We start from the raw sequence: 15,102 nt of genomic DNA, 5'->3' as shown, positions 1-15,102 counted from the left end.
GGTAATGGGCATCACGGTGCTCAGCATTTTGCGTAATGGGCATTATGGTGTGCAGCATTTTGTGTGATGGACATTATGGTGTGCAGCATTTTGTGTAATGGGCATTATGGAGTGCAGCATTTTGTGTAATGCGCATTACCATGTGTTCCATAATGTGTAATGGGCAGTGTGATACCACACCTCCTTTCCATGAGCCTGCACGGCTTCACCGCAAAAGGTTTCCGCTTACTACGGATGGGCTTGTGTGCTCAAAATGCCAGGGCCGATATCTGTTCCCAGTCCAGCCCTGGTGACCACATTGTTTAATAAAAATCACAGGGGCTCTGCACTCACTAAACCATTAATTAACAGTGGGGGCTTAGTTAAAGTATTCGTCTTTGTCCCGGCACCCGCAAATAAAACTTAGTTGCGTTGCAAGGGGAAACAGCGGTGAGGGTGGCGGACATTCGTTCAGGTGATGTGGCATGGCTCACTAAGCAGTGAATTTTTGCTGCTTAGAGAGACAATCAGAATCACCCCCATATCTGGTATTGTGCAGTCTCCCTCTGGAAGTGTGTCAGGGAGTGAGGTTGCCAAGGAAACCAGAAAAAAAACACCAACACTAATAAAGAAAACAACACACAGAAATATACTAAGTGGGTAAAAAAAGAAAAACTATATTAAAAAAGCAGAAAAGAGACCAATAAAAAAAAAAGAGTCTAAGCAGTCACTGAACAAACTAAGTATAGTTAGAAAAAAATCTATAAGAATATATTCCTATGCTTAAAATGCTTGCTCTCCAGACATATACTGTACTTACATAATACCTAATGGGCTAAGAGAAACTATTTAGTTTGTAGTTTAAGTTTACTGGGAATCAAGTTCCGTTCTAATGAGACACACTTATACCCCTTTCATACCAGAAATGCAGAGACCAACCCGGTAATACAATTCCAGTTTCATACTGAACCTGCAATGACCCTGCATTTCTATGAGAATGTCATTAGAAATTGACTTTTTTAGGCCCACAAAGATGAGGCCATTAGAGAGAGGGAGGACGTGCCTTTGGAGTCATTGCAGGCATTCAGGGGGTTAAATAGCACTGCTGGGATGTGCCACAAAACTTGCAGTGTCTTCCTGTATGCTGTGTGATTGTCAATGCAGACATTGCAGGCTTTTAGGGGTTAAATAGCATTGCTGGGGACTGTTGTGCTACAGAACTTGCACAATGTCTTCCTGCACTCTGTGTCATGCCTCTGATGCTGCTTTCAGACCGCAAAACCTGCTTTAGACCAGGTATTTAAAATGTTTTTTTAAAACGGGTCAGAGGAAGTTTACCCCCTTTCACACCGCATCTAAATACCTGGTCTAAAGCAGGTTTGCGGTGTGAAAACGGCTCACATTCAGTCCTGCTCAGGTACAACAATGCTGTCATCGTGGCAACCGCAAAGCAGCCTAAACAAGTGACATAATTTATTGGGGGGGGGGGTCCTCTGTAAAAATTGACCCCCCCCCCCCAATAAATTATGTCACTTGTTTAGGCTGCTCTGCGGTTGCAACGATGACAGCATTATTGTGATTGGTTGCCATGATGGGCTGGTTAGTGGCGTGATCAGGATGTCGGGACCGGAGTCGCGCTGTCACTGCTGCTCCCAGCCGCCGCGCACTCGCTGGGTGTCCTTCTCCCTCTATACGTGCACACCTCTCCTCCGTTGGCCAGTGCAGGACGCCGCACGAGTCCTGTCGTTGTTGCCCCTCCCAATCAATTAATCAGTTTTGCGGAAGGACCCGCAGGCAGCCTCTCTCCCCCCTCGCCCCCCAATTAATTAATCGGCTTTGCGGGAGGACCCGCAGGCAGCCTCTCTCCCCCCTTGCAACCACAATCAATTAATCAGCTTTGCGGGAGGACCCACGGGCAGCGAATGTGAGCCTGGGAGCATGACAGGAGCCGCAGGACAGGAGCCGGCTATCTACAGAACTCCGTCTCTGTCCGGGGGGGGAGAGGTTGCCCGGGGGTCCTCCAGCCCCACAGCACAGATCCTAAAAAAACGGGTCTGAAACGGGTAGAACTCTGCTTTTTTACAGTTTCCAAAAACCTTTTTTTTGGAAACGGTAAAATCACTTTGCACCTTTCAGACCGCACACGTTACCATTTCAAAACGGTTAAAAATCGGCAAAATACCATTTTTTTAGTGCGGTCTGAAAGGGGTATAAGTGTCACTGGAAATCCACAACAACAGGAAGTTGCTCTACATAGCCAAATCAGCAGAGGCAACAAGGAAAGCCGAGACTTGTCCCTGCACCTATCATCAATATAAACAGAATTCTCTGAGCAAGCTCCTCCGACCAGCGACCATTAGGGGGCTGAAAACGGGAGCACGCACCCGGCGATTTATCGCCGGTGCACACTCCAATCGCTGGCAATATGGTCGGTCAGCAACCATATTGCCAGCGATTATAGCCCATGTGGAAGCCTGATTGCAGTCTAATTGCAGCTGGCTGGAATACACAGAAGTGAATAGCAGAATGAAAGGCCAGATACACAGGATGCAAACAGAATTGTGACAAGCACTAGGTTGTTCCAGGGACCTGGGAATTTTGGCTGGTGTGAAAGGGGTATTACATTTCTGGGTCAGTTACCCCATGTTCTGAACACAGCCTTCACAAGAGCAGCATACTGTGGACATAGCAAGGCTAAAGAAACTGAATAAATATTTCAAGGTTTATATGACACAATTCTGCAGATTTAAGATTGACACTGAGATAGCAGATTTGGGAAACAAAGAGATGGGCTAGGGAATAAAACATGTTTGGCAGTTTAAATATATAGAACAGTGAAGTAATGGTATTACTTTGTATGCTTTTTAAATAAACAATAGCACATACTTACCAATGTGATAAAGACCAATCCAATCAGTGGGATCCACTTCTTCTTTTATATCCCAGAAGATGATAAGTTCCTGAGAGTGCCCAAGTATGTACTCATACATGCTGGCTGTTAGGCTTGAACGACTGTCAGAGGTTACCAAATCAGTATCACTGTTGGCCCGTTGAAAATTCAAATTCTCTGTCATTGTGTTTTGGGGTGCAAAACTTTGGAGATTCTCCGGACTTAGCATATAATGCAACTGAGGGTTTTGCCGTCGTACAAAAAGATGTTCACTTGTAGAATTGGCCATGACCTACAGTTGGCCATGAGAGACCTGCAAATTCAAACCAAACATCATTATTTTATTTTTCAGTGGCATGTAATTAATCTACAGCAGCAGTTCTCAAACTATTTTGCTCTGGGACCCCGTCAGACAACAATAATTATTACAGGACCCCATCAAGTTACCACAGAACAGTCATCACACATGTGCGGTCAGCAGACTGCACATGCATGGCAGCATTGTGGAGGTACAAAATGATGCAAGGATTCTGAAGTAACAGACAATTCAACTGATTTTTCAAACTACTTGGATCACTGGCTGAGAGATTAGAGAAGTCATCAGACTGATGGTCAGCAATATGGAGTTGCGACCTCATGCTGAGATGGTCACGACCCACTTTTGGGGTCAGGACCCACAGTTTAAGAACCACTGCTCTACAGTATGTTGACAATGTGATGATATGTCGAGCTAAACCTTTAATTGGACATGCAAACTGTATTTACAAATATGTAGCATTTATATTAGTCTTAATTATTTGTTTATGTGTCTATACTACATAAAGATCAAAACAAAAAAGTAAAAGTAGATACACAATCAAAGAAAGCGGTTTCCCATTTATTCCAACATTTAAAGATACAATCAATAGGCAACGACACTTATGGTGTATACCCAATATCGATTTGGCTTACAACGTGATCAGATCGCATCAGGATCGCATCGCACGGCAGCATGTGATCTGCATACAATTTGGACTATAAAGTGCAGATCTGCACTATATAGTCTATGCAGCCAAGACTTTCTGCCTGCGATATGGGAGCGCGCATCGGGATCGCATCGGGATTGCAAGGGTAAAAACCCATGCGATCCCGATGCGATATTGACTATATAGTCAAAATCTGAAGCACACTGTACAAGTGTGTACACACCATTAAACTTTATATGCATTTGTGTATAGTAATTATACTCAACGGCATAAATTGATGCCTTCTACACACAGGGTTTTGATGTTAATTTTAACCAAGCATTAGCTAAACTCAAACTGAATAGTTTGTGCAAATGTCTCACACACTTGCACATCCTATTGTCATGAATGGGGTGTGCATGCATCTAACATGCTTGCACGTCCCATTCTCAGCAAATGAAGCACCAAGACGGAAAGCTCTGGTGCGAAGCCCAGATGGATAACAGATTAAATAAATTGTCACACTGCGCTAAGGTAAAAAGCAGCTAAATTGGTAATAACACATGTAAAAGAGCGCTAAGTAGGTAAATTATTTTCTCGAAGTCAATATGGGATACTGGAATTCTCAATACATTGGGGAAGAAGAGGTCCTCCACAGGAGACAGGCACATACAACTTCTTCATAGTGGGTGTACTGGCTCCTCCCCACTACTTCCTCTCCCACAAGTCAGTTCAGGAAAGACTGTGCCCCAGAAGAATGAATGTGTGAGGCAGGATATGCGTATATGTAAGTGTGGTGAGATGCACACCCTTAAACAACAATAACTGGTAACAATACCATTAACGATTTGTTGAACACAACAAGTACATATCACAAGTGACAACATAGGCAACAAGCCAAAACATCACAACATTTTACTGACAACCAGGTGTCCAGTATCCCATATGGACTTCGAGAAAAGGATTTACCTGTTGGTAATTAAAATCCTCTCTTCTCTATCATCCATATGGGATACTGAGATTCTCAATACATTGGGATGTCCCAAAGCTACCAGAATGGGTGGGAACGTGCGGAGACTGCTGCAGCATTGTCTGCCCAAACTGGGTATCCTCTTTGGCCAGGGCATCCAATTTGTAAAACTTTACAAACGTGTGTTGAGCCTACCAAGTAGCAGCTCTGCAGAGCTGACACACCCCTAGCACCCACCCAGGATGCGCCCACAGCTCTCATGGAGTGCGCCTTAACCAAAGGTGTAACCGAAAAGGCTGGCTACTCCATAAGCCTGAAAAGAAGGTGAGGCTAATGGGTGCGCTATAAAACCAAAGTGCAGCTATACACACACTCATAGAGTAGAAAACACCTTAGACTACTCAAAATATACAGCAGTTTGTGGAAAGAAATGAGTAAGTGCAATAGCGCTCAGAGGTAACCAAATACAGGAATAGTTTTAACCATATAATAATATAGTCAATATAATACCATACAAAACCCTATACATTACACATCTGAGGTCAACAGGTAAGTAAGTATTAGGAGGGATGGATGGTCCAACTTCATCGAATTCTCCCCTTATTCTGTGTGGGGGGGGGATATAATAATAGGCAGCATAGTGCAGGTCAATCGAGTAAAAAGGTTTTAATAAAGACAACACACTTACAAAGTGGTGACTTGTCATAAAAGCATGTAACAGAGTGTTCCCGGCAAACAGCAGGCATAGAGGTGTCTGTGTGAAGTCCTCTAGTCTGGGTCCCTTGTGTCTGGAAAGCAAGGGGGGCTCAGTCCACGGTACTCCACTGCCACAATCCTTTAACCAGGAGCCACACTGTCCAGATACACGCTTAACGCGTTTCGGAATTAGCTTCCTTCGTCAGAAGCGTGTAATTAAAATGTCCATATACAGGCATATATATACCCAGAAACATTAAACATAATACAGGTCAGCTGCCGCTAATCGGCATCCAGCATCCGGTTTCCCCGTGAAACCAATATGGAGGTGTGTTCCATTCAGCGGAAATACGTCACCTCGTGTGTTCCAATCGCCGGAAGTAGGCGGAACAATGTATTTCAGCCGTCTCCGGCTGGGCGTATAATCACCGCTGGGCGTACAATCACCGCTGATTGCCGCTTAGTATACAGGAAGAGACGTTTGCGTGTCATACACGCGGAAATCCTTCCATGTAGATTTGACAAGTGCGTTTCAATCGGCTTGTTTTTAATTTAGATTGACCCGGTCTCATAGGGTAATCCGATGCTGTGTACAATTACATAAAATCAACTTATATGAGCACTAAAAGAAAAAGGAGAAAAAGAACAAAATATACAATTAGAATAAATTGGACTCAATATACATTATCGGCCACCACCACTTAACAGGTGAACTAGATAGTGACCCAAATTCAATACTAAAAGCAAACGTCTCAATTTAGCTTAGAAATGGTTTGAGCTCAAATTCTCCATTCAGAACAAGAGTTCCCAAACGATGTATCCAGCACATCTCGGTCCTGGAGAGTCTTTTAGCTACATCATTAGTGCGAGTTTTTGGAAGGACTTGTTCTATGGCACAGAAGTTTTTTATCTGACACTCGTTGGAATTATGTACAGTGCGGAAATGCTCTGAGACTGTATGTGTTTTAAGCTGTTTGCGGATGTTGTATATGTGCTCAGCGGTGCGGGCCTTCAGCTGCCTGCTGGTTTTGCCAACATACGAAAGCCCGCAACTACACTGTAGCAAATACACAACATTCCTCGAGTGACACGTTAAAAATTGTTTAATTTTATAATCAACGCCATTGACAGTGAAGTGGTCCAATTTTCTTTCTTTTGTTTTCACTGTTCTACAGGTTAGACAGGATCCATAGCGATGGAAGCCGATGGTTCTAACTGTCTGGCGGGGATTATATCTGTGGAGCTATGCACTAGGTGATCCTTCAATGAAGGGGCTTTTTTGTAAATGAATTGTGGTTTATGGGGTAGGGAAGGACCAATAACTGGGTCATTCTGCAGTAAATGCCAGTTGTTTCGAAAAACCTTCTCTACATCTTTGTGTAGTGAACTATACCTACTGACAAACGCCCATTTAAATTTATCACTGTTGGTATCTGTTTTTGGTTTTGGTGTTAACAAAGATGACCTTTCCACAAGATCTACCGTATTTTTCGCACCATAAGACGCACTTTTTCTCCCAAAAAAAGTGGGGAGAAAAGTGTGTGCGTCTTATGGAGCGAATACAACGCTTCGCAACGCTGACCCAGGAACCTAAGGCAAAGCTAGCGGAAGCCGGAGGTGAGAGCCGCGACATACGGCAGCACTGACAGGCTGAGAAGATATTCTCTCCCCCTTCGCCACTGCATAAGCCCCCGGCACCGCCGCACAAGTTCCCGATGCAGAGGTGGGAGGGAGAGCCGCTGTACAAACTCTCGGCACCGCCGTACAAGCTCCCGGCACTGCCGCGCAGCCCGTGGAGGTGAGAGGCTGGGGGAAAAGCCAGCCGCAGCATACAGCATATAGTAGCTCCCACGGGCAGAGAAGATATTCTCCCCCCCCCCTCGTTGCTGCACAAGCCCTCTGCTCTGCCAAACAAGCTCCTAAGGAGGGGAGACGGCAGCCGCGACAGCTCTACAGGCTGAGAGGACACGTTGTCACCCTGCCACATACATTCCTGGCCTAGTCACTGGCAAACTGACTAGCAGAGCAGAGGCTCTGAGAGCTACAGGAGGACTCCTACAGTGCAGACATTTGGTATCGTTCTCTGGAAACTTCATATTAAAGGTACCAGGGTTAAGGGTCTTATGGAAATAAGTGGGGTTGTGTAAAAGGAAGCAGGTAGCAGGTACTCCAGGTTGCAGGCTGGCTCCAGGCACTCCACTGGACTGGCTAATGCCAGAACTTTGTTAATAGAGGACTATTAACCATATGGCCCAGAACACACAGAAAGGAAATATGAGAAATAAATAAAAATGGCATGTAACCTCCAGATTACCATCATCTCATAGAGGGTTTTTCCTTGACCCTAGCAGAATATTTTTTCTCCTGTTTTCCTCCTCTAAAACTAGGTGCGTCTTATGATATTTTTTCTCTTGCTGAACTTATCAGGTCTCTAGAATAACCCTTAACCTCCAAACGTTTTGAAACCTCCTGTCATTGTTCTTCACAAATGGAGGCATCAGTGCAATTGCGTTTTATTAGGGTGAATTGCCCGAAAGGGATGGCGTCGAGCCAATTCCGATGATGTTGACTTGAGGTATAAATAAAACTATTTGAATCGGTTTCCTTTCTGAAGGTTTTTGTTTTTAATTTATTATCTTCCACATACAAGTTTAAATCCAGGAAGGAGACCTCAACCTGGCTGCAGTTAAACGTTAATTTAATGTTGAAGTTATTAATATTTAAAGTGAAACAAAACAAATCCAAAGATCCCCTATCACCAGACCAAATAAAGCAAATATCGTCAATAAATCGGTACCAGGACACCAGGTTTGACCCCAGCGTGCCCCCTGCCACACTACTTGATCTTCCCAGTGGGCCATAAAGAGGTTGACATAGCTGGGGGCAAAACTGGTGCCCATTGCTGTGCCTGTACACTGCAAATAAAAAGATCCCTCGTGCAAAAAATAATTATTTGTTAAAATAAAAGTTATGCTTGCGAGTAAGAACAATTTTAAAGGTTCTGACATAGAACTCTTGTTTAGAAAAAAAGGATATGGCTTCAAGTCCTTTTTCTATTCAATAATAGTGTACAGCGTACTAACGTCGGCTGTGCATAACCATTGGTGTGCCTTCCAATTTACAGATGATAATTTATTAAGGATATCCCCTGTGTCCTTTATATATGCATTCGTGGCTACCACCAATGGTTGCAGGTGTGAGTCAACGAATGCGGACAAGTTACTTGTCAAGCTGTTACAGCCCGAAATTATTGGGCGCCCCGGAGGATGATGGGGGTCTTTGTGTACTTTGGGAAGTACAAAGATGGAGGGGATACTTGATTCTGCAATATTTAGAAACTCAAGCTCGTGTTTTGAAATAATTTTATCCTCAAAGGCTTTTGTGGTTAAATCAAGGAGTGCTTTTTTTATTTTAGTTGTTGGGTCTCCTCTAAGCTTCTTGTAGGTGTCACCAGAGCTCAATTGTTTATTGATCTCAGCTAGATATAATTCCTTTTGCATGAGGACAACTCCTCCGCCCTTGTCCGCGGGCTTTACAATAAGGGAAGTATCATTTTTTAGATCTTTTAAGGCTTCAAATTCTTTTTTTGTTAAGTTTAAACTCCTGATCTTTCTATTTTTTGTTGTTCTTTTACTGTTCGCAATTTTCTCCAATTCCTCACTTACAATTTTGTTGAAGCAGTCTAAAAATGATCCCCTACAGTGGGTAGGGTAGAAGGTTGAGGGGACTTTAAATTTGGACTGAGTAGTCACAGAAGCAACCGACTCCTCCTGGTTTTCAATTAGTCCTGCTTCTTTTTGTGCAAAAAAGCGTTTAATTGCTAACTTCCTTATGTACTTTTGTACATCGAGGAATAGATCAAAAGAGGTGGGTTTAAATGAGGGTGCGAACTTAAGGCCTTTACTTAAAACACTAATTTCCGCCCTGGTTAAGGTGCGGTCAGTTAGGTTAAAAAATTTTGTTTCCATATTTTTGTCAGTACCCACTGATGGTTTAACACGAGGGTTTTTTTTGGGATGTCTATTTTTCCTTTGTCCTGATCTTTTTCCTCTCCTAGTTTTTTTCCATACAGTCGGCACTAGTTTATCCTCCTGTGTCTCTGTCCCTGATCTAAAAAAAGACGGAGTGTTTGGAGTATTCTCCATTAAAGGTGCATATCTATTATTTCGTCTGTGATCAATAAAGTTTCGGCCATTTCCCCTCTCATCACGGTTGTTGTAATGAGGTTCAAAGTCGTTAAAGTTGGGGTTTGTTACATTCCTTCTACGATTATCATTATCCACTTTATTCCATTTATAGAGGGTTCTTTGATGAAACCTTTTCTGATTAAATGGCCGATGGTTATAATTTAGTGGTTGTCTGATTATTTGTTTACGATTGAAATTTGGTTTGGGATGATTTTGTCTCCAAATAGGGGGGTTTGTAATCACCCCTCTTTGGATTTTCTGAAGAGGTGCTGGAGTCCTCAGGTTTTTTGAATCATCTACTATTTCAATGTCTTTTTTTGTTGTATCTCTTTGATCTTTTTTAGTTTTTTTATCCCTAAGTTCTTTGGTGTTTTTGTCTATTTTTTGTAACAGGGATCTCTCATATTCAAGAAAATCCTGTTGTTCTTTGAATGGTATTGTTAGGTTCTGTAAAGACTTAATCTCTATATCTAGGTCTTTCAAAATTTTACCACGTTCCTGGATGATTAGGCTCATAAGTTTTCTTGAGCAATCATCAAGGATCGAATTCAATTGGGTATTGAATTCGTCAGTTGGTGTTTCAAATGATGAAATGATGTTTCAGATACTAGAAATCAGTTAATTAAAAATACTTTCTCATCATTTGATATAAATATAACTGATGAAAGCCTCACTAGTGTGTTTCAAAAATTAGAAAAAGCTAAGATAAAAGAAAATCGCATATGGTGGGAAGTGGCCACACTTGAGCATTATATGGCCACCAATGTGATTCCCAAGGGGCTAAAACTAGTGAAACCCCCATCATTTGAAACTGACGAATTCAATACCCAATGGAATTTGATCCTTGATGATTGCTCAAGAAAACTTATGAGCCTAATCATCCAGGAACGTGGTAAAATTTTGAATGACCTAGATATAGAGATTAAGTCTTTACAGAACCTAACAATACCATTCAAAGAACAACAGGATTTTCTTGAATATGAGAGATCCCTGTTACAAAAAATAGACAAAAACACCAAAGAACTTAGGGATAAAAAAACGAAAAAATATCAGAGATACAACAAAAAAAGACATTGAAATAGTAGATGATTCAAAAAACCTGAGGACTCCAGCACCTCTTCAGAAAATCCAAAGAGGGGTGATTACAAACCCTCCTATTTGGAGACAAAATCATCCCAAACCAAATAACATCAATGATAGATTGGTCGGAGGGATCAGGCTCGGGAGAAGGGATAAGGGAATTAGTATCAAGGAGTGCAAATGGGATGACCCCTATGCAAAGGTTAGTAACAGGACATGTAAGTAAAAAGGACGCCCCAATGGTGACACAAGCTATCAAATATGGGGGGAAGTGAACAAACTACATGATTTCCAGAGTCTTGATACTGAGTACCCCCTCGGCGATACAAAAGGGTTGAGCGAATTGAAACATCTACAAGTATCTAAGGTTTGGGGTAGTTATGGGGTTAGGACACTAAGCCAATTGTACGTAAACAGGGAACTGAAATCCTATAGCCATTTGCAGGAGGAATTTTCATTACCCCCTTCCCATATTTTTAGATATCTCCAGCTGAAAAATGCATTAGGAGCCCAATTTAAAGGTCAAGTCCCAGAATTTGGAATATCGCCCATAAAAAAAATATTGGCTAAAATTAATAAGATTTCTAAAATATACAACCATTTGTTGCAAATCAAAAATGAGGATGGACTGAGTAAAACAAAATGGAAATGGGAGGAAGATATGGGACAGATGAGCGGGGAGTAATGGACCGAAGCCATGAATTCAATTCCTAAATCGACAAACTCGATTAGGGTTCAACAAATACAATTATATATACTACACAGATCTTATATGACCACGGGGAGGATGGTAAAATTTAAAGCTATATCGTCAGATAAATGTCCAAAATGCAATTGTGCTCCTGGTACATTTTATCATCTGCTATGGGACTGCGGGGTGGTTCAGGATTTTTGGATAAGGGTTAAAAGGTATTTAGTTGAAATAGGGGTAAAAGAAAATATTCTTACGCCTAAATGTTGCCTGTTAAACATAGTTAATGATGGAGTAACAGATAGTAACGAAAAAGCCTTGATTATCAACTTATGTTCCTTGGCCAAGGTAATGAGAGCCAGATCCTGGATGGCCAAAACAGGGCCAGAATTCGAAGGATGGATAGCATTGGTAGAGTACATAGTACGACATGAAAGACATATTCATAAGAATAGGAATACACTGGGGAAATTTAAAAAGATTTGGAGTAAATGGTTAGTAAAACATTAAGGTCACATACACATAATATAAATAAAAATAATTAGTAGAAGTAGAGCGTAGTCACAACTAGTTATAAGAAATTAAATATATAAAGTAGATTAGATACACCTATTTAAATAAGCAATATGCATAATCACAAAAAAAAAGAGAATATTCATTAAAAAACACTGATAAATTAAAAAATGAGGATTAATACTCAAAGGTACATGTAGGAGGGGAAATTAGATACAAAAGTGTGAACAACCACAAAGAAACTAAAAAATACTTCACAAATTGCACGCACAAAGAGTACTTATTAATAGAATTACCAGTGTAGATCAATAGAATTCTGGAAACAACAGGGTAAACAGCTCACTAAAAGAAAGCTTCGTTAAGGTAGTAGAACCCCAAATCAAGAGAGGGATAAGTAATCGGGCTAAGGACAACAGAACAACAAGAAAATTTAAAAATGAGGCAGGGCAAAGAACAAAAGAGGAAATAAGGAACAAGGGATTTTAGTGTTGGTTTTAGATATACGTGTAAAACACAATTACAGATGCAGTAGATAGGTAGAAAGGAATATATTGTTTACTAATAATCACTTACTGCAATGTACGTATATATGTATGTTGTTTGTTTGGTATGTTATGTAAATATCTAGTGTGTACGTGACACACAAGGTGATGTTTTATATGTATGTTTTTTGTATTGGAAAATTAATAAAAAAAAGGAAAAAAATAAATAAATGGAATAAAGTGGATAATGATAATCGTAGAAGAAATGTAACAAACCCCAACTTTAACGACTTTGAACCTCATTACAACCGTGATGAGAGGGGAAATGGCCGAAACTTTATTGATCACAGACGAAATAATAGATATGCACCTTTAATGGAGAATACTCCAAACACTCCGTCTTTTTTAGATCAGGGACAGAGACACAGGAGGATAAACTAGTGCCGACTGTATGGAAAAAAAACTAGGAGAGGAAAAAGATCAGGACAAAGGAAAAATAGACATCCCAAAAAAAACCCTCGTGTTAAACCATCAGTGGGTACTGACAAAAATATGGAAACAAAATTTTTTAACCTAACTGACCGCACCTTAACCAGCGCGGAAATTAGTGTTTTAAGTAAAGGCCTTAAGTTCGCACCCTCATTTAAACCCACCTCTTTTGATCTATTCCTAGATGCACAAAAGTACATAAGGAAGTTAGCAATCAAACGCTTTTTTGCACAAAAAGAAGCAGGACTAATTGAAAACCAGGAGGAGTCGGTTAGGAGTCGGTTGCTTCTGTGACTACTCAGTCCAAATTTAAAGTCCCCTCAACCTTCTACCCTACCCACTGTAGGGGATCATTTTTAGACTGCTTCAACAAAATTGTAAGTGAGGAATTGGAGAAAATTGCGAACAGTAAAACAACAACAAAAAATAGAAAGATCAGGAGTTTAAACTTTACAAAAAAAGAATTTGAAGCCTTAAAAGATCTCAAAAATGATACTTCCCTTATTGTAAAGCCCGCGGACAAGGGCGGAGGAGTTGTCCTCATGCAAAAGGAATTATATCTAGCTGAGATCAATAAACAATTGAGCTCTGGTGACACCTACAAGAAGCTTAGAGGAGACCCAACAACTAAAATAAAAAAAGCACTCCTTGATTTAACCACAAAAGCCTTTGAGGATAAAATTATTTCAAAACACGAGCTTGAGTTTCTAAATATTGCAGAACCAAGTATCCCCTCCATCTATGTACTTCCCAAAGTACACAAAGACCCCCATCATCCTCCGGGGCGCCCAATAATTTCGGGCTGTAACAGCTTGACAAGTAACTTGTCCGCATTCGTTGACTCACACCTGCAACCATTGGTGGTAGCCACGAATGCATATATAAAGGACACAGGGGATATCCTTAATAAAATATCATCTGTAAATTGGAAGGCACACCAATGGTTATGCACAGCTGACGTTAGTACGCTGTACACTATTATTGAAATAGAAAAAGGACTTGAAGCCATATCCTTTTTTCTAAACAAGAGTTCTATGTCAGAACCTTTAAAATTGTTCTTACTCGCAAGCATAACTTTTATTTTAACAAATAATTATTTTTTGCACGAGGGATCTTTTTATTTGCAGTGTACAGGCACAGCAATGGGCACCAGGTTTGCCCCCAGCTATGCCAACCTCTTTATGGCCCACTGGGAAGATCAAGTAGTGTGGCAGGGGGGCACGCTGGGGTCAAACCTGGTGTCCTGGTACCGATTTATTGACGATATTTGCTTTATTTGGTCTGGTGATAGGGGTTCTTTGGATTTGTTTTGTTCCACTTTAAATATTAATAACTACAACATTAAATTAACGTTTAACTGCAGCCAGGTTGAGGTCTCCTTCCTGGATTTAAACTTGTATGTGGAAGATAATAAATTAAAAACAAAAACCTTCAGAAAGGAAACCGATTCAAATAGTTTTATTTATACCTCAAGTCAACATCATCGGAATTGGCTCGACGCCATCCCTTTCGGGCAATTCACCCTAATAAAACGCAATTGCACTGATGCCTCCATTTGTGAAGAACAATTACAGGAGGTTTCAAAACGTTTGGAGGTTAAGGGTTATTCTAGAGACCTGATAAGTTCAGCAAGAGAAAAAATAGATCTTGTGGAAAGGTCATCTTTGTTAACACCAAAACCAAAAACAGATACCAACAGTGATAAATTTAAATGGGCGTTTGTCAGTAGGTAAAGTTCACTACACAAAGATGTAGAGAAGGTTTTTCGAAACAACTGGCATTTACTGCAGAATGACCCAGTTATTGGTCCTTCCCTACCCCATAAACCACAATTCATTTACAAAAAAGCCCCTTCATTGAAGGATCACCTAGTGCATAGCTCCACAGATAATAATCCCCGCCAGACAGTTAGAACCATCGGCTTCCATCGCTGTGGATCCTGTCTAGCCTGTAGAACAGTGAAAACAAAAGAAAGAAAATTGGACCACTTCACTGTCAATGGCGTTGATTATAAAATTAAACAATTTTTAACGTGTCACTCGAGGAATGTTGTGTATTTGCTACAGTGTAGTTGCGGGCTTTTGTATGTTGGCAAAACCAGCAGGCAGCTGAAGGCCCGCACCGCTGAGCACATATACAACATCCGCAAACAGCTTAAAACACATACAGTCTCGGAGCATT

At 41.1% G+C, this 15,102-nt stretch overlaps 1 protein-coding gene across 2 annotated transcripts in view; it reads right to left on the bottom strand.

Annotated features, from left to right (window-relative positions):
* HECW2 (HECT, C2 and WW domain containing E3 ubiquitin protein ligase 2) overlaps window positions 1–15,102 on the bottom strand; it is a 478,030-nt gene that overhangs the window by 432,865 nt on the left and 30,063 nt on the right. For both annotated transcript variants that reach the window (XM_083153595.1, XM_083153596.1), the window contains exon 2: window positions 2,870–3,182. In XM_083153595.1, the coding sequence (XP_083009721.1) occupies window positions 2,870–3,158 (289 nt within the window). In that variant the 5' untranslated portion in view covers window positions 3,159–3,182. The remainder of the gene's footprint in view (window positions 1–2,869; window positions 3,183–15,102) is intronic.

The sequence above is a fragment of the Crinia signifera genome, chromosome 7, assembly GCF_055691185.1.
Source record: "Crinia signifera chromosome 7, ASM5569118v1, whole genome shotgun sequence".
NCBI lineage: Eukaryota > Metazoa > Chordata > Amphibia > Anura > Myobatrachidae > Crinia > Crinia signifera.
The sequence above is the reverse complement of the archived record's forward strand: the minus strand, read 5'-3'. Positions and strand labels throughout refer to the sequence as shown.